Raw genomic sequence first — 20,697 nt, forward strand, 5'->3', positions numbered from 1 at the left:
TTGAACACTGAAAACACATGCACACAGAGGGGAACAACACACACCAGGGCCTGTTGTGGGGTGGGGGTGAGGGGAGGGAACTTAGAGGACGGGTCAGTAGGTGCAGCAAACCACCATGGCACGTATACCTATGGAACAAACTTGCACATTCTGCACATGTATCCTGTTTTCTTTTTTTTAAGAGGAAATTAAAAAAAGAAAATGAATAAAATATGAATTCAATCAGTTGTGGAAGTGATAATGGGGGATTATAAAGCAAACTGTAGAAAAAAAAACAGGTGCAGCTGTGTTTTGTTTTGTTTTTAACATCAGATGGGATTGTTGCCTGTTTAAGTGGTTGCTTTCCTAATTTCCAGCTCTTTCTTCAAACCCAGATTCTCCAGGTAAAGGATCACTGGGCAATCTCAAACATCTGAACACCACGGATGGCTCTCTCCTTGAGGAAAAATCGCCCAAGAATTATTGTTAATTAAAGAGCTTTAAACTGAATATAACTAAATGCCACGGTATAATTGCATTTCAGTCTAAGAATGAATGAGGTAGAGGCAGTGGGAAGAAAGAGAAGCGAAAAGAGGAACACCTCCAGTCTAATTGTTCCCTTGGTTCCACACTTCCTTAGTGCCCACTAGGGAAGAGGGTCCCAAAGAAACTGAAGACATTTATTCACTCTTAAGGGCATGATCGCTGCTACTTCATTCAGGGGCCAGGAGCACTGAGATTTTCTGGCCTGGGTGGCTGAGTCTGAAAAAGAGGAACATTCGGCTTTTCTAGAACCAGAGCCACAGATGATCCACAGCACCTAAAAGCAAAGGAAACAGGGCTGGGGGGACGTAGGGCCTGGTTTTCAGCCCAGGCCAGCCACATTTCCCTTCAGTCTGTGAGGGCCTTTTCTCTGGAGTGCTCCCCTCTCATCTTCTGATGAGTTCTATGCACTAGAGGAAGGTGGGAAGCACGTGGGAATTGGCTCTGTTTGACTTTGGGGTAAATCTGACTTAGTTGACTCCATGGTATTTTATTGAGCTATTACCTGATTAATGAAGCTTAACCTTAGAAACTTTTAGGAAATGAGTAAGATGTAAAGTGATAATGGGGAATTATAAAGCTAATTCTAGGAAAAATGATGATTATTTGCAGTCAAGTCACAGATATAATTGCTATTGGACACTAAACTCTATTAAAATAAATGGCTGTTTTTAATATCAGTAATTATCTATTGCTTTTTCCTACCTACATATCATCTTTTCTATTCTTTTATTTCTTTATTTTTATTTAATTTGTTTTTTGGACAGGGTCTCACTCTGTCACCCAGGCTGGAGTGCAGTGGCATGATTTTGGCTCACTGCAATCTCTGCCTTTTCGGCTTAAATGGTCTCCCCACCTCAGCCTCCCAAGTAGCCGGGACTACAGACATACACCACCACACTCAGCTAGTTTTTTTCTTTTCTTTCCTTTTCTTTTTTAATTTTTGAAGAGACAAGGCATCACTGTATTGCCTAGGCTAGTCTCAAATCCCTGGGCTCAAGTGATCCTGCCACCTTGGCCTCCCAAGCTGCTGGGATTACAGGTGTGAGCCGCCACGCCCAGCCTTCCTTTCTGTTTTACGCCCACTAGACAATTCTCAGTTTTCAGTTACTCTAGCTGCTGATTGAGAAAGCTGCCTCCCGGATCAGTCACATGAATGGGTAATCTCAGAACTGCTACAAGTCAGCTTAGAGAAATGCTGTGGAATAAGGCACACATTAAATAATTTAATGAATAAATTTTTTAACGAAGATGGGTAGGAACCAAAATTATATAGGTACTTTACAGACATCAATGCATTAATGTATACAAGAACCATAATATATTATTTTACTATTTATATATATTCAGAAAAGATTTAGAGAGTTTTTTTCAAGGTCACCTGATGTCAGAGTGGGCAGCGTGTTTTGTATGTAAACTCAGATACTTCCAGTTGTAAAGTTTATTCTACACCTTCTCTTCTGTATCAACTCTAGTGTTGTCTCTTCATTTTACTTATGAGGACACAGATGAAAAATAGATTAATAACTTACCCAAATGTCACTCATTGATTAGTGACAGGATTGAACTGACCCTTATTTAGAAGTTCTCCACTCTATATACTTATTATCAGTTTGCGATAGGCTCTATAAAGATAGTTTATTGCAGGAAAAACTCATCTCAGTGAGGTCATTCTTTGATGTTCCAGGACTAATTTGACATGAAGATAAAGAATCATACTCCAGTAACTGAGTTCCTCCTGATGGGAATCCCTCACACAAAGGGGATGGAAAATGTGCTTTTTGTCTTATTTCTGGCCTTCTACCTCTTCACCTTGCTGGGGAACCTACTCATTCTTCTGGCTGTCCTCACTTCCTCCAACCTCCACACCCCCATGTATTTCTTCCTGGGAAACCTGTCTGTGTTTGACCTATTTTTCCCTTCAGTGAGTTCCCCCAAAATGATGCTCTACTTAGTGAGACAAAGCCGCACCATCTCTTTCCAGGGTTGTGCCTCCCAGCTCTTCTTTCACCATTTCCTGGGTTGCACCGAGTGTTTTTTTCTGTACACTGTGATGGCCTATGAGCGCTTTGCAGCAGCTGCCACCCTTTGCGATACACAATCATCATGAACCGCAGGGTGTGTGCCCCCCCGACGCTAGGCACCTGGACGGGGAGCTGTCTGCATGCATCTGTCCTCACACTCCTCATCTTTAAGTTACCCTACTGTGGCCCCAATGAAGTGGACAATTTTTTCTGTGATATTCCGGTGGTGCTGCCCCTGGCCTGCGCAGACACCTCTCTAGCACAGACAGTGAGCTTCATCAACGTAGGTGTTGTTGTGCTCATGTGTTTTCTTCTCATCCTCACCTCTTACGCTTGCATTGTTATCTCTATATTGAAAATCAATTCCTCAGAAGGTAGGCGCAGAGCCTTCTCAACCTGCAGTGCCCATCTGACGGCCATCCTGCTCTTCTATGGACCAATAGTCCTCATTTATCTCCGACCTGCCTCCAGCCCTTGGTTGGACTCTGTGGTTCCGGTGTTGAATAATATTGTTACTCCTTCCCTGAATCCTTTGATATATACTTTGAGAAACAAAGGTGTAAAGCTGGCACTGAGAAAGGTGCTCATTCAAGGAGTACATAATTGTGGAAGGTAAGCTTTATATCATGGTCTGTCTTTACAGCTTTGTCTTGAATTTATCTGGGGGCAATTAGCTCCTATATTTTGCTTGATTACTAAGTACCAGGCACTATTTACAAATACTGATACATGTAATGATTATAATAATCATATGAAGTAGATAATATTATTATCTTGATTTATGACGAAAAAATTAAGGCACTGAGAGGCTGAGATCTTTCTGCAGTGTCATGGAGTTAAAAACTTGCTGGGCGAAAATGTGACCCAAAGCGTCTTAACCATGTGCTAATGCTGCTTCTGTAGTGTCTAAATGGTAACATAAATACTTCTCTCAGGAGCTTCTTTTCAGTTTACACAGAATATTCTTCAATTTGCCAGCAAATCTAGTTCATTAAATTTGCTCCATTGATTTCTATAACTTTTTTTGAGTCTATATTTTGATGGATGACATATGTCTGCGTCTGATACCAAGAAATTATCTGGCTGGGTATGGTGGCCTACGCCTGTAATCCCAGCACTTTGGGAGGCTGAGGCAGGCAAATCACTTGCGCTCAGGAGTTCAAGACCAGCCTGGTCAACATGGTGAAACCCCATCTCTACTAATAATACAAAATTAGCCAGGCTTGGTGGCGGGCACCTGTATTCCCAGCTACTCAGGATGCTGAGGCAGTAGAATCGCCTGAACCCGGGAGGTGGAGGTTGCAGTGAGCCGAGATCGCAGCACTGCACTCCAGCCTGGGCGACAAAACAAGATACACTGTCTTAAAAAGAGAAGAAAAAAGAAAATAAATTCTCTTTAGAAGTCAATTAGTACCCATATATCCAAAAAGATGTATTAGTATAGGCTATCTCTCAGGTAAACATATTCTTTCTTTATAACAACAATTTCAATTCTGTAAGAGATTGCAGGTTTGCTTTCATTCAGTCGGGAACTAAATTTGAATTTCAGAATGTATGGGCCTTCAAAAATAATAGTCATTGTTTTCTCCTGTAAATAGCTTCAAAGAAAACTAGGACACTGCAAAAAAATAAAATGGGTAGAAATTACTCACTGATCCTACCACCAGAAGAGAACCACTGTTAACATTTTGTCATTTTTTCTACCTGTCTCATTAGTGACTAAATTGGAACTAAGGTTTCTGACTTCTTGTTTAAATTTTTTTCATTTCTATCTATGTCATCTACATCTATATCTATACTTATGTATCTATATATGTATATAATTTAGAGAGATTTATATAGTTGTGATTAGCTCATATACATAATTTCTTGGTTTAATTGTGGATCAAGAATTTTCAATTGCCATAATTTTTTAAACAGCTTTTTTGAGATATTATCACACACCAAATAATTTGTGAATTTAAAGTGTACAATGGTTTTTCATATGTTTACATATGTACAACCTTTACCACAGTCAATCTTAGAACATGTTCATCACCACAAAAAATGTCCTATACCCTTTAACTATTACCTCCCTATTCCTCCACCACCCTTAGTAAGCAAACACTAATCTACTTTCTGTATCTATAGACTTGCTTTTTCTGGACATTACATAAAAGTTGAATCATATAATATGAACCTTCAAAGCCAGTCTTTTGTGACTGGCTTATTTAAATGAGTATAATATTTTCAAGATTAATCTATGTTCTAGCATTTTTTATGTTAAACAATATTTCACTGTATGGGTACACCACAATTTGTTTATCCATTCATCAGTTGATTAGCATCTGAGTTATTTCTACCTTTGGGTATTTTGAATAGTACTGCTATTAACACTTGTGTGTATGTTTTATTTGAAGACTTGTTTTTAGTTATTTTACATATATACCTAGTAGTGAAATTGCTGGATCTTAGGGTAATTCTATGTTTGCTCTTTTGAGGAATCACCAAACTATTTTCCACAGAGGCTGCACCATGTTACATTCTAGCGAAGTAGAAGTGTTCCGTTTTTACTACATCTTGGCCAACACTTTTTAAAAATTTTATATAGCCATTCTAGTGGCTATGATACAGTATGTCATTGTGGTTTTGGTCTGAATTTTTCCAATGATGAATGAAATTGAGCATCATTTCACATGTTTGTTGGCCATTTGTATGTCCTTTTCAGAAAATAAAATGTCTATTCAAGTTGTCAATTGTCTAATTGGTTTGTTTGCCTTTTTGTTGTTGAATTGTAATAATTCTTTATATATTCTCAGATGCCAGACTCTTATCAAATATATAATTTGCAAATCTTTCTTCTCATGCTGTGAGTGGTCTTTTTAACTTCTTGATAGTACTCTTCATGCATAAAAGCTTTAAATTTCAGTGGTATCCAGTTTATCTGTTTCTTTTGTTATTTGTGCTTTTGGTGTCATATCTAAGAAATCACTGCCAAATCTGAATTCATGATACCATGTTTTCTTTTAAGAGTTTTATAGTTTAGTTCTTACATTTAGGTTTATGATTCATTTTCAGTTAGTTTTTATAAATGGTGTGAGTTAAGGGTTCAAATTCATTCTCTTACCTGTGAATATCTAGTTGTACCAGGACCATTTGCTGAAAGACTTTTCTTTCCTATTGAATGGTCTTAGCTCCGCTGTTGAAAATCAGTTTGCCATAGATACATGGCTTGATTTTGTTCTACACTCTCAGTTCTTTTCCATTGACATATATGTCTGTACTTATGCTAGTGTCACAGTCTTGATTACCATGGTTTTTAGTAAGTTTTGAAATTGGAAAGTGTAATTACTCCTACTTTCTACTGCTTTCAGAATTGTTTTGACAGGTTTTTGGAATTCCATATGAACTTTAGAATCAGCTTATCAACTACAGAAAAGATAGCTGGATTCTGATAAGGATTGCGTTGAGTCTGTAGATTAATTTGGGGAGAATTGTTATTTCAACAATATTTATTCTTCTAACCCATGAGTGTGGGATCTTTTTCCATTCATCCAGATCTTCTTTAATTCTTTTTAGTTTAACAGTTTTCAAGGTGCAGGTATTTGACTTCCTTGTTTAAATGTATTCCTAGGTATTTATTCCTTTGGTGCTACTGTAAATGGAATTGCGTTCTTAATTTCCGTTTAAGATTTTTAATAGCCAGTATATAGAAATTAAATTAATTGATTTTTGTATATAGATCTTGTATCTTGTTTTGCTGAAGTCCTTTATTAGTTCTAATATTTTTTTGTGGATTCTTTAGGATTTTCTGTATGCACAGTTATGTCATCTGCAAACAGAGATAATTTTATGTTTTCGTTTTCTTTTCTCTAGGGATATCTTTAGGTTTTTAAAATTCTCTTTCTTGCCTAAATGCTTTGGCTTAAAATTCTAGCACAATGTTGAACAGAAGTGCTAAAAGCAAGTATCTTTGTCTTGTTCTTCACTTAGAGGCAAAGAATCTAGTCTTTCACCATTACATACGATGTTTGCTGTGTAAATTTTTCATAGATGCCATTGATCATGTTGAAGAAGTTTCCTTTTACTCCTAGTTTGTTGAATGTTTTTTCATCATGAAAGGGTATTGATTTTGTCAAATGATTTTTCTGTCTATTGAAATTATCATGTGGTTTGGTGGGGGTTTTTGATGTTGTTGTTTGATATAGTGTATTACATTAGTTGATTTTTGAATGTCAATCCAAACTTGCATACCTGGGATAGATCTTCACTTAGTCATGGTATATAATTCTTTGTATATATTGATGGATTTAGTGTGGGAAGATTTTTGTTGGGGATTGTTGTATTCATATTCATAAGAGATATTGACTTCTTTTTTTTTTCCTTTGATTTGATATTTTTGGTATCAGAGATATCCTGGTTTTGAAAAATGAGTTGAGAAAAGTTTTTCCCTCTTCTGTGTTTTTGGAAGAGTTTGTAAAGAACTGATATAAATTCTTTCTGAAATAGTTTATAGGATTTAGTAGTGAAGCCATGTGGTCCTGAGTTTTTATTTGTTGGTATATTTTTGATTATTGATTTAATATCTTTACTTTTTGTAGCTCTATTCAGATTGTCTCTTTTTTCATGAGTCAGTTTGGGTAGCTTGTGTCTTTTTAAGAATTTTTCCATTTTGTCTAAGTTATCTAGTCTGTTGATACAGTTACTCATACTATTCCTTTAGAGTCTTTTTTATGTCTGTAAGGTTGGTAGTAATGCCTCCTTTTCCATTTCTGATTCTAATAACTTGATTCTTCTTTTTAAATTGGTCAACCTAGCTAAAGTCTTGTCAGTTTTGTTGATCCTTTTAATCAACTTTTAGTTATATTGATTTTCTCTATTTTTAAAAATTCTCTTTTATTAATTTCTGCTCTAACCTTTATTAGTTTCTTCATTTAGCTTGCTGTAAATATAGTTTGCTCCTTTTTCATTTATTTGAGCTGGAAAATTAAGTTATTGATTTCAAATCTTTCTTCATACGATAGGCATTCAAAATACAAACTTCCCTCAAAGTACCACATTAGCAGCATCACATAAGTCTTGTCTGTTGTGTCTTTTTTTCTAATTTAACTTCTTATTGTTTGATTTTCACATATTTATTAATTTTCCAAGTTTCCTTTTACTATCAGTTCCTAATTTTATTTCATTCTGTTTGAGGAACATAGTTTGTATGATCACAATCCTTTTAAACTTATTAAGATTTGTTTTATGGACTTGCATATGGTCTATCCCTGAAAGGGTTCCATGTAAATTTGAGAAGGCTCTGTATTCTATGTTGTTGGGTTGAGTTTTATAGATTTTTTAATGTCTAGTTGACTTATAATGTTGTTCAAGTCTTTTATTTCCTTGTTGATCTTCTGTATTGTCATTTTATTCATTATTAAAAATAGACTATTATTGAATTGCCTTTTTTTTTTTTCAAGACAGAGTCTTGCTCTGTTGCCCAGGCTGGAGTGCAATGATGCAATCTTGGCTCACTCTAACCACCGCCTCCTGGGTTCAAACGATTCTCCTGCCTCAGCCTCCAGAGTAGCTGGGATTACAGGCGCCTGCCACCACATCTGGCTAATTTTTGTATTTTTAGTAGAGATGGAGTTTCGCCATGTTAGCCAGGCTGGTCTCAAACTCCTGACCTTGTGATCTGCCTGCCTCAGCCTCCCAAAGCACTAGGATTTACAGGCATGAGCCACCACACCTGGCCTGAATTGTCTTTTTTACACCTTCATTTCTGTCAATTTTTGCTTCATGTATTTTGGTAGTTCTGTTATTTGGTGAATATGATTATAATTTTGTATCTTCTTGATAGAGGCACCTTTTTAATCATTAAAAAGTATCTGTGTTTAGCTCTAGTAATTTTTTTGTTTTAAAGTCTATTTTGTCTATTAATATAGCCACTTTAGCTTTCCTGTGGTTACTGTTTACATTATATATTTTTCTATGCTTTTACTTTGATTATGTTTGTATCTTTGAGTCCAAAGTGTGTCTCCTGTAAGCAATATGTAGTTAAATCATGATTTTTTGTCCAGTCTGACAATCTCTGACTCTTGATTGGTCAATTCACTTACATTTAATGTTAATATTAATATAGTTGGATTTATACCTACCACTTTACTTTTTGTTTTCTATATGCCTCATTTTATATCTTTTTGTTCCTCTATTTCTCCTTTACTTTTTTCTTTACATTAACTTCAAATGTAGCATTTTAATTTCTTTAATGATTTTTATGGTATTTTTTGAGTCATTATCTCAAGGGCCTCCCATCTTACATCATAACTTATCACAATGAGCTTCAGATTTATAATAAGTTAATTCCAGAGCAATACAAAAACATCACTTCTATCTAATGCTATTCTTTTTCCTCTTTTGTGCTATTACTGTTATACATATTACATACATGGATATTATAATTCAACAATGCGTTGCTGTAATTGTTATTTTATATAATTTCATATCTTTTTTATAGTATAATGCCTGTATCATGGCTGACTTTTGTGGAGGAGAGTTTTTTTTTCTTCAACTTTTATTTTACGTTCTGGGGTACATGTGCAGGATATGCAAGTTTGTTATGTAGGTAAATGTGTGCCATGATGGTTTGCTGCACAGATCAATTCATCACCCAGGTATTAAGCCCACCATTAACTATTCTTCGTGATGCTCTCTCACCCCACCAATTTCATGTCTTTTAAAGAAAGTTGAGAGAAGAAAGGAAAGCAAGTATATATTCATAGTTTTTGTTATAATAAACTTCTTACTTACTATTTCTGGTTTTCTTTCTTTCTTTCTTTCTGTGGATTCAAATTACCGTCTAGAGTAATTATCTTAGCCCAATACAGCTCTGCTTCCACCCACCTCTTTTCTACTATTATTGGCAAATATATTACATTTATATATGTTATATGCCCTAAATTACATACACATTGTTTTATACAACTGCTTTTAAACCAGTTAAAGGAAGGGAGAAAATATGCATGTATACTATCTTTTATAATTACATAATTACGTTTACCAGTTTTTTTTTTTCCGTGGGAATTCAGATTGCATTCTGGGGTCATTTGTTTTCAGTCTGAATAAATTCATTATTTCTTGTAGGGTGGATCTGCTAGAAACAAAGTCTCTTAATTTTTGTTTATCTGAGAATATTTTTAGCTTCGCTTTTGAAGATAGCTTTGTTGTACGTAGGCTTTTGGTGGACTTTTAGTTTTTTCTTTGAACACTGAAATGATGATTCCCCCTCCTTTCAGCTTCTGTTGTTTCTTATGAGAAACTAATTTTATTGGGGTTCCTTTGTAAGTGATGAGTCTTTTTTCTCTTGATGCTTTTCACCTTTTTTTTTCCTGTGCTTGGATTTTAATATTTCTACTATGATTTATCTGGATTTCTTCATGCTTATTGTACTTAGTGTTCATTGAGCTTCCTGGATATGCAGATAGTTTTTTTTCATTTTATATATTTGGGATGCTTTTAGTCATTATTTCTACTGACATTTTTAATGCTCTCTCTCTCTCTCTTTCATTCTCTCTGCTTCTTGTGGTATTCCCATTAAGCATATATTAGTGTGCTTAATGGTGTTTTACATTTGTCTGAATCTTTGTTCATTTCTCTTTATTATTTTTCTCTCTGTTTTTTGGCTTCATGCTCTATATTGATTTATCTTTATCTTTACATTTGCTAATTCTTTCTTTGATCAGTTAAAATCTACTTTTGAGTCTCTTTAATATTTTTTATTTAAGTTATTGGATTTTGAACTCCAGAATTTTTATTTGTTCTATTTCCTTTATTGATATTCTTTATTTGATGCACCATTGTCATCGTACCTTCTTTTGCTTCCTTAGTCATGAATTCTTTTAGTTCTTTGAACACAATTAAAATGGACATTTTAAAGTCTTTGTTTTTTGCTAAAATCTGATACGTGGTTGCTCTCACAAGCTGTTGTCGTTGTTTTCTAACCTGCTTTTTTTCTTGATGTATGGGCCATGCTTTCACGATTCTTTGTATGTCTTGTAATTTTTTGTTAAAAGCTAGGCATTTTAGAGAATATATTTTAGCATCGGGGTGCTGGTTTTCATCTCCCTCCAGGGCATATTATTATTATTTGCTTGTTTGTTCAGCGACTGGTCAGAAAATTTTAGTGAAGTCTATTGTGTCTTCTGTGGTGTCAAGTCTCACTATACTCAGATAACAGTGTTTTGGGCAGGGTTCACTTTAATTGTCTCTCTCTGGCCACACCTAGCCATTCAGCTCCACTAATTGCTGACAAATTGTTGTGTTGTTTTCAATAATGCCCTGGGGCCTAAATTGTTCTGTAGACTAACCCAATCATATTTGGGGTCTTTTATAGAAATAGTTCAGAGGGTCAATCAGTGTTTGAGATTTGTCCTGATCTATGCTTGCTCCTTCCAGCTGTTTCTTTCCTACATTTTCTGCTTTTTCCCCTAGGCATAATCTCTGAGGCAGGGCTCTGAAGCTGGAAGTGGGCACCATGGCTGCTTGTCTTTAAGTGACACCCCCACTGTAGAAATTAAGTACTCAGTGGAGGGTGACAAATGGGTAGTAGCCTCAGCTCTTCTTAGCTTACTCTTCCTAGTGTGGAACCATGACCTTATGGGTTGGGGCAAGTCAGTTGAGACTGCTGTATTTTCGGCAGTGTCACAACCAAGGTTGATCTTCCATCCCACAGGTAAGGACTGGCAAGAAGAAGGAAGCCCCTCACCTTTAGCCATACTAACTTGAAACTTAGCTCCAGCAACAAGTACCTAGGGAAAGAATGAGACGTGCTGACATCCTGCACTTTCTGGGAAGATAGCCCTCTGACTGGAAGCTGAGAAAAAAGAAAACCTTGTGTTCTTGGCTGCTCCAGTCTGGAGCAGAGTTTCTATGTCACTGGGCTGGACAGGGATGGTAGGATGCAGATCTCAGTTCAAATACCAGAAACTCTGTCTGTTATTACCAAATTATAATTGATTTTCTCAAATAAATGTTTCTTTTTTTCCTATATATCCTTAGAGCTATTTTTAGAGACTTTAAATGGTTCTTTTCACCAGCTTTGCTAGAAAGTAGTTGCACAGAGCTCTTCAAGCTGTTAAGCTAGAAATGCATTATCACTATAAAATATTAATAAGGACATTTTAAAAAGCTGCATAATATTCTATTTTATCAATTAATATGGTAATCATAATTATTCCTATATTACTAAGCTTATAATTTGATTTTAGTTTTTCACCATTAACCGTAACTCCACAGTGAACATATTTGTGCTTAAAGATTTTACCACATCTCTATTATATTTTTAACTGTGGTATTGCTGGGTCAAAGAATATTGGTTTTTTGTTCGTTTTATACACACTGCCACAATACTTTAGAGAAATGCTATAGCAACTCCTAAAAATATATTTCCCCCTTTACTATGCAAAATACTATCATAAAGGTTATTAAATTAATAACTTGTTGAAATGATTATTTTTATTTCAAATGAGGTAATATATGTTTTATATATTTATTTGAATATCCTCCTTTGTATAAAATCAGTTATTGACCTTTGTAAATGTTTAATGAGACCCTGAGAAATTTTACATTATTTTGTATTCTTCATAAATTTAGAATATTAATTTCTCATATGCATTACATTTTCATTCACCTTTTCATTTGTCTTTTGTTTTCCTTTATAATATTTTAGGCACAGAAGTCTTTTTTTATGTTACTGAGCACTAATCTTTCTTCTTCTTTTCTATTGTTTTTAAACTTAGAAATTCTTATAACTCGTCTCTGATAAATATTTAATAATGAGTTCTAGTTTTTTTTTGTTTTAATAAACTCTTTAATATACCTGATACTTACTGGATTACAAGTGGAAATTTAATTTCTGCTTCTCTCATAAAACTAAACTTTTTTTTATTTTTTATTTTTTATATTTTAAAGACAAGATCTTGCTCTGTCGTTAAGCCTGGAGTGCAGTAGCATGATCATAGCTCACAGTAACCTTGAACTCCTGGCCTCAAGTGATCCTCCCACCTCACCTTCCCAAAGTGCTGGGATTATAGGCATGAGCTGCTATGCTCAACTTTATTATTCAATATTTAATGCATTACCAATGTTAAATTATCTGTGGATTGCTAGAACAAACTGAATAGTCATTGGGATGGGGCATTTAGTATTTCTTATGTTTCATTTGCTTGAAATTTATTCAGAGTTCACATCTATTTTAATTATGGATTTAATGGCATGTTTTTGGAATTAATTTTAGTTTCAGATTTATTACTCTTATAAAATGAATTGGATAAACATTCTAGGCTCTAGAAAGAAAAACACAGGAGGATCAGCTATTTCTTGAAATAGAGTACAAAGTCATTTGATTCTAATATAATTTTTATACCTAATTCTTGGAAAATGGTTTTTAATTGTTTCATGAACCTTAATCTATTCAGATTTTAATTTTTTTTCTTGGTTTGTTCTTGTGATTAATACATTCCTAATAAAAAAGTCCATTTTATATAGATCAGTGGCTTTCATACTTTAGTTACATTAAATTACCTTGGGTCTGTGAAGAGCTAGATATTACAAATTTAAAATATAGGTTTATCTGTGTCATCCTCCACCACTTGTCACTCTTCAGCAGTAGTATAGCAAGTTTCTTCTTATTTTCTTCCTGTTTTATAATCATAAGCAAAAACAGTTGCTGAATATAAAAACAAAAGTATTCTGAAGCCAATAGTATTCAAAACCTCATAGTATTTATGCATGAAATAGAAAGTTTCTACTCTCAGAATCACCTAGATCAGATACTGCAGGTGTTTTTAGCTTCTATTAATCTCAGTTCTTCACAGATCATGCTGTTTTCTCCCAGTCTCACCAAGACTCCAATATCACCTGTTTGCATCTGCATAAAGCCTTAATTTTATTTAATTTTACCGTGGATCTTATCCTGGTTATTCTCAATCATCACCATGAATGCAAGTCCTCCCCTAACTCCATCCCTAAGTTCTGCACCGTCCATGCTCACATACTCAAACTGCTGTGTGCTGTTTCCGTGAGGCTCCCATGCTCTAATGACCCATTTCCCAGCTCTTCCTATTGTCTTCTGTAAAAACTCTTGGACAAAGGCAATGCTATACATAAACCAAATTATGTCTTATTTTATTTCCCTGAAAACAAATAGAGCATTTTTGACTCCTTAATAGTTGCTTTGGGAACACGCTACTGGGTTCTAGCCAAAGGGATATGGATATAAGGTGAAGTGATGCAAATCACTCTGGAGGACGGCTCACAAAATCAACCCAAGTGACCTTCCTGTCCTCTCTTCCCCTGACATGGGGACTCTGGAAGCTACCAAGGGAGTCTCCCATTCCATCTAAAACTTCATGACTGAGAAATAAATCTTTGTTGTGTTTATCCACCACAGCTTTGGGTTTACTTGTTATCACGGCATAGTCTATTCTATACCGACTAATGTAACTCTCCCTGTATTTTGTTGTAAATAAAGACTCATACAACCTTACCTTTTTTGAATGTTACTTCCACTTTCTGTCTTAACTGATTTTTTCTTTAAACAGAATTTGTATTTTTTTCATCTTAAAATTCTGTATGTTCAAAAAACTAGGTATGTTATTACCTATTGGTTGTCAAGTTAATTGTTGATAATGTCTCCGACTTTTCAAATAACCCAGAAATGCAAATGTTTTTGTAAAGTTTACCATTTTAAAAATATTGAAATTAACTTAATAGAAAAAGTAAATCTATTTTCCAAAACCCACCCATAGAGAGCCAGGTTTGAGCTTCTTCAGTTCATTACTTCTAGTCTTCCAAACCTTCTCTCCTGATGAAGTCCCAGCAGCTCTTAGCCTAGTCCCTTTAAATCATCTATTCTTACAATCATGCATGAATATTCACTGAAATATTTGGTAGAAAGGGTACATTTTTCCTGCAACCCAAGCCTACTACAACCTTCGGTGAGCTTAAAGTCTTCAGCAATGAGCCATTTATCACCCGAGCCTCAAAGCATTCATGCATGTGGTTCAACTTCATTTGATTTCAGGTTCACCAGCCAGGACCATCTCTTGGATCCTGCCTTCATCCTTACCTGCCCACTTCTGAACATTCAAACATGAATATCTCACTCTCAATATAACGTTTACTTCTAGGTCTGTCATTTCATTATCTCACTAGACTTTCTCTTCTACCTCATTAAAATTGCATCCATTTTTTTCACTGTTTTCTCCTGACTTTGTCTTCTTCTCTATTTGGCTTTGAATATGTAACACCCTTGGTTCGACTTTCTGTGTATTAAGCATAGGTTTATGGGTGCCTAGTCCCATCACTTCCATGTCCTCAGCCTAATGTTTTCCTAGAGCATGCTCCATGCTGGCTATTCACGCACTTATTACAAAGGAAACTCTGACCTAAGACAACATGTTCAAAGCCCTCAAAAGACCAGCCTCCTGTCTTCATCTGTTCTTGTGCATGATCACTCCTTTCATACACAGTCAAACTTCAGCCATTTGATAACGCTAAAATGCTAAAAGAACTATTTTATGATTTGTGTTTCTATATCTTTGCATAAGCATCCTTCACTTCCTCTTCTAGCCTCTCATTGAGAGATAATGGTGGGACAATCATATGATTTTTGGAGACGAGAGTCTGTGGCTGTTCTGACCTCATCATTCTCAGAGTCTCAGTTGTATTATTTATAATAATTCATAGACTTCTGATTGTTTTAAGAATTAAATGAGATAATTTGCACAAAGTATCTTACTATCAGGTCTGTGATAGGCTCTCAGAAAAAGACAACTTTGTATCATTCCATTCTTACCAGCACAGTTCTGTTATCCTCTATTCTGGGACATTCTCCTTAATCCAACCTAACTGCACTGGTTTCTTCTTGTTTCCTATCACTAGTTTCGTTAGAACATAATTATTATTAAGCTTAAAATAGTGATTTGGAATTTGTTCATGTAACCCTCCCCAGCTCAAATTCCCATAAACACTGTACTGTGAACTCCTGTGGACAGAAATCTACATTATTAGCTCTGTATTTCAGGCATCTACGTTGCCAAATACATTTTTTAATTACGTGAAATGCATTGTGTCTGTATATAACCAATTTTGTTTTGTTTTTTTCATTTTATGTCTTTTAGGTCCAATAATCAGCATCAATGTTATACTTAATAAATTGAATTGCTTAATGATCCAAATTACACGACACATATATTCACACAATTCATTCCTTTAACAGACTAAGTAAGGTCTTAGATCTTATGTGCAATTGTGGGAGAAAAGAAAACCCTGTCTAGCTACCTTCACCCAATTCTAGGGTTGTATTTCCAGGTCTTGAACTCATTGGTTCCCACATACACATTTAGGTCTGTGTCATCATTATCATCTGAGGCTGTGTTGAGTAGCTCTTCCCTATTCCTTGACCCTAGCTCAGATATCCTGACTGGTGGTGGGGCTACCTGCTAAAAGAACTAGCTACATGCCAGACTATCTAATTTGATTTGGGAGCAGAGAAGAAGGGAATCAGCTGATGATTTGCAAGAAGAGAAATAACATGGGGACCAGGAATCACGGCATAGGAAATGAGCTATGGATCTCTAGTATATAGGACAAAGAGGTGAGTGGTTAGCATACAATAACGGCAAAGATAAAGGACTTAAAGGGAGGAGGTGTAAGCAACCCATTCTAGGTGTCTAACTTTCTGACTCATTCTTTCCAATCTTACCTAAATATAAGGAAAAATTATGAAATGAAATGTGGGCAGAAGGAATGGAAAGTTGAGTGCTAAATCAATTTTATTAAGCCATAGAAAAGGAATATTTCCACAGTGAGACAGGATGGTATAACACGGTGGTTTTGAATAAGAGGAAAGGAGAAATGGATGAATGTAGTGAAAAAAATCTTACAGAAATGATATAAACTATTTCAGGGGATAAAAACATTATGGAACAATTTCATTCTATCTGTTGGAACTTCCTATATGGCACTCTTTGTTCAGCTCCTGCTTCCCCATTTAATGAACTGATTTAAATTATATCCGAAGTAGATTATGTGTTGAAGTGGGAAAAGTTCCCTTAGCCCCCTCACAGGGCGTGCGACGGGGGCGTGGCTCGCTTCTTCTGTGCCCCGCTGCTCAAACCTCTAGGGGGAGCAGTGCAGTCGGGCAGCTTGTGGGGCTCCGACCTCATGGCAGCGTCTAAGTGTGGATGTTTACAGCTGAAGCCCCAGTGGGCGTGTGTTACAGTGCGCTCTTTCAGTTTAGCCGTCCGTTGGCAGCTTGTGTTAACCAGCTCAATTAGACCCTCTGCCTTATCGCAAGGACAGAGGGCTTTCTGTATCCAGGGGTTCTTGCTTTGGTGTACCAGAAGAATCAGATCACATGTGGGCTTGGAGAATGAGTGCCTAGTTTTATTGAATGGTGGAAATAGCTCTCAGCAGATGGATGGGGAGCCAGAAGGGGAGCGGGAAGGTGGTTTTCCCGTGGAGTCAGCTCAGCGGCGTGACTCTCTGACTGCTCCAGCTAAACTCCGCTTCGTTCCACTGGTCAATGGCCTGCCGGCGTCTGCCGGTGCCGGTCCGTGTGCTCTTCAACCTAAGTGTTCCTCTTTTTTTTTTTTTTTTTTTTCAAGATGGAAACTTTTATTGGATAATAATTTTGTCAATGGAAAACAACAAAGATACAATTTATAACTGTTTTTTTCTCCCTTTACAAGGAGAAAATTAGGATTTATTCATTTAACAAACATTTGTTGAGCACGGAAATCTGAGAAACGAAGATGACAGTGATGTCTACTTCTTGTAGGGTTGTTTTGAGGCCTAAATGAGATAATATATTTAGTGTATTAAGTATGTAAGTGTGTACAGAACTTAGAACAATGCCTGGCAAACAATAAGTACTTAATAAATATTACCAAGTATTGTACCAAGTGTTCCTCTTGATGTCTTGCCGCTTGTGTGTTCTTCTGCTGATGTTTCTCACAATGTCCAGCTGCTGTGTCTGTGCCCACTAGGGTCTCAGGGTTTTTATAGGCACAGGATGAGGACATGGTGGGCCAGGGTGGTCTTGGGAAATGCAACATTTGGACCTGAAGACAGGAGTGCCTGTTCTCACCTAGTTCCATGGGCACAGGTCCAGGGGTGGAGCCCTCCCAAGGGACCCGCCGTTCTCCTCCCAGCCCTTCCTTGCCCCCCTCCCATATCAGTACTGTGCAGAAAAATTGAATTATGAAACTTATAGTGAAAAGGTCATTAAATGTTAGCCAGTTCACATTTTCTCCCAGTGGTGAACCCACTCTGCTTGGTCCTTCATGTCTATTTAGCTACCTTCTGTAGAGCAGAAATCTTAGATCGCCAGCCTAGTTTGTGTCACAGCTATCATATTCACACACACTACTTCATGTTATGGAATAAAATGGAGCCCTAACCAAATTTGTTTAATTATACAAAAATAAAGTTTAGTTACTTTTTTGAGAGACTTGCTCTCTCTCTCGGGCTAGAATGCAGAGATACAATCCTAGCTCACTGCAGCCTCAACCTTCTGGGCTCAATCGATCTTCTCACCTCAGCCTTCGAGTAGCTGAAACTACAGGCATGTGACACCATGCCCAGCTAAGTTTTCTATTTTCTGTAGAGACAAGGTTTTACCATGTTGCCCAGGCTGGTCTCAAACTCCTGGGCTCGAGTGATCCTCCTGCCTTGGCCTCCCAACATGCTTGGATTACAGGTGTGAGCCACCCACACCTGGCCTAGTTCCATTTTTAAAACGGTTTACTTGTTAACATATCTGTTTGCTGAAGGTTTTAGAATGCTCTCGTCAGAATAAAGTTAAAAAAAGACTATAATTATTTTTAATAATTTTATTTTTGTAGGTTTTCACATTTTAGAATATTCTTGTTTCAAGAGGATTTCTGATTATAAGTAGAATACCCTTTTGTGACTATGAGTGTGTGTGTGTGTATGTGACTGTTCTCATGGTGGAGGCGTAGGAAAGTACTGTAATAGTGTTCTTTCATAGTAGCCTCAGATGAGGAAGTGGGAAAGACTAGAAATATCTTTCCTGCTTATAGTATGTTAAAAAGCACTTATGTGTGAATCAGCAAAATACTGGGGTTCTAACAGTGGTTCCACTAATAATAGCCTGTGTGGTCCTGAATAAATTATTTTGTCTGTATGGCTTTAGTTCTAACATGTATAAAATGAAGAGGTTGAACTAGATCATTTTAGAGGATTCTTTTACATCTACAAATTGTGTACCATTATAGGAATTTTCATTTAGAGGAAGATGTTCATGGATTTAGGGGAAAAAAAGGGTCTAGAGGTCTTCTAATTTCTGATTTTGGTAGGGCAATGGTATTTCCATTTCCAGTAGTACTCTTTGATTTTGAAATCCCGTCTTTGAAACAGAACTCCGAATTAAGGTGAAATACCTAACATTGGCCAGCAGATGGCACTATTGGGGCACCGACAACTAGACTCTTCACTAACAAGTAGTGACGCTTATGATTTCTGATGGCACCACCATGTGCTATAGTCTTTCTAGAGAGCCAGTTAAATAACCACTCAGTTGCTACCATTTTTACAAACTGGTGTAAGCAGCCATTGGGTTCACAAGGTATTTCAGGTAAGAATAGAGAAAGTCTTGATGGAAATACAGCTGGCAAAGGTCACAGGACCCTGCCTATGTTTACAGACTGCACAAGAACCACGTGGTGCTAAAGCACGTGGCCGACAGATCGGCTTCAGCAGGTACCCTCATCATTCCTCTTCTGAGCTAGCAGAGAAGGGAATTTGACTTTTTTTTTTTTCCTTCCATAGAACGGGGCTTGAATTCCTTTGGCAGGAAGTCCCCAAAATTAATTTTAACCCAGGAAGTTGTGCATTAATAACATGATACGAGTTTTACTTTCAACAAAAGAAAACAGAATAAAAGGAATTTCCCAGCTACAGGATATTCTGACTATTCTGTGACATACAGTTTGATAAAACTTACACTAAATCTGACGGAAAGTTTTGTGATGGAGAAGGAAAGAGAGAAATGCTTGTCCTTTTGTCTTATGTAGTCCCACAGGAATAAACTGACTTATTTCTACCTTTCCACACCGTTTCCTTTTTCTTTCTTGCTCTGTTCTTTCTTTCTTTCCTTCTTTCTTTCTTCTTTCTTTTTTTTTTTTTTTTTTTTTTTTTTTGACACAGTCTCTCTTTTGTCACCCAGGCTGGAGTGCAGTGGCATGATCTCTGCTAACTGCAACCTCCACCTCCCAGGTTCAAGCAATTATCCTACCTCAGCCTCCCGAGTAGCTAGGATTACAGGCGTGTGCCACCACGCCCGGCTATTTTTTATTTTTAGTAGAGACGGGGTTTCACCATGTTGGCCAGGCTGATCTTGATCTCCTGACCTCATGATCCACCTACCTTGGTCTCCCAAAATGCTGGGATTACAGGCGTGAGCCACTGCGCCAGGCCTCCTTTTTCTTTCTTCTATTTTCCCATAACTCATACATATTTTTGTTTCATTTTGCTTTTCCTAAAAGATCTCTGACATATATATTTTCCTTTCTTCTCCAAATCAAAAATGCTAAGTAAACTTGAAACTGATAGAGGTAAGAAACAACTTACTTTCTCCTCCATTTTAATTCCTGGTTGCAAGTAAAAACATCCTATTATATTCCTCATTTTGCATTTGTTAAAATTCTTCCTGCCCTTTTCACTGTCTATTTTCAAAGTTTTAAGTTTCTTTCTGTGAAAACTTGCTTATCTCCAGATCTTAGTCTTAAAAATTTTTGCCTTTTTTATGAAAAATTGCTGCCATTTGGGAATCTCAGAAAAACGAAAGAGAAAAGATTTCACCTTCCCATAAAACCATAGCAAGAAATAGCATTTAGAATTGTCAGACCCTTTTTGATAAAATGATATAGGAAAACATTCACAAAACTATAGGCCTTGAGAAAATGTATGGTGTTGCCCTTCTTTTCTTTATTATTTTTATAAAATCATCCCCTTAAACTTTCCTTAATAATGCAAACTTTTAGGGCACTCACCTTGATTGGAAAAATTGTTCTGTGTCCTCTAGAATGTAATGCTTCATCTCTAAAATACGTTTTGCTATCTGGTTGTTTTAGTTAATAATATGTTACCTTAGTTTCAGTTT

At 36.4% G+C, this 20,697-nt stretch overlaps 1 protein-coding gene across 1 annotated transcript; it reads left to right on the top strand.

Annotated features, from left to right (window-relative positions):
* The first annotated feature begins 2,221 nt into the window (after window positions 1-2,221).
* Window positions 2,222-19,021, top strand: LOC129008759 (olfactory receptor 10D3-like). The gene is given in 5 exon segments (XM_063671666.1): window positions 2,222-2,597; window positions 2,600-3,158; window positions 16,640-16,777; window positions 16,979-17,124; window positions 18,954-19,021. Coding segments are annotated over 5 exon segments (1,287 nt in total).
* Window positions 19,022-20,697: the final 1,676 nt, after the last annotated feature.

Source organism: Pongo pygmaeus, chromosome 9 (genome assembly GCF_028885625.2).
Source record: "Pongo pygmaeus isolate AG05252 chromosome 9, NHGRI_mPonPyg2-v2.0_pri, whole genome shotgun sequence".
Taxonomy (NCBI): domain Eukaryota; kingdom Metazoa; phylum Chordata; class Mammalia; order Primates; family Hominidae; genus Pongo; species Pongo pygmaeus.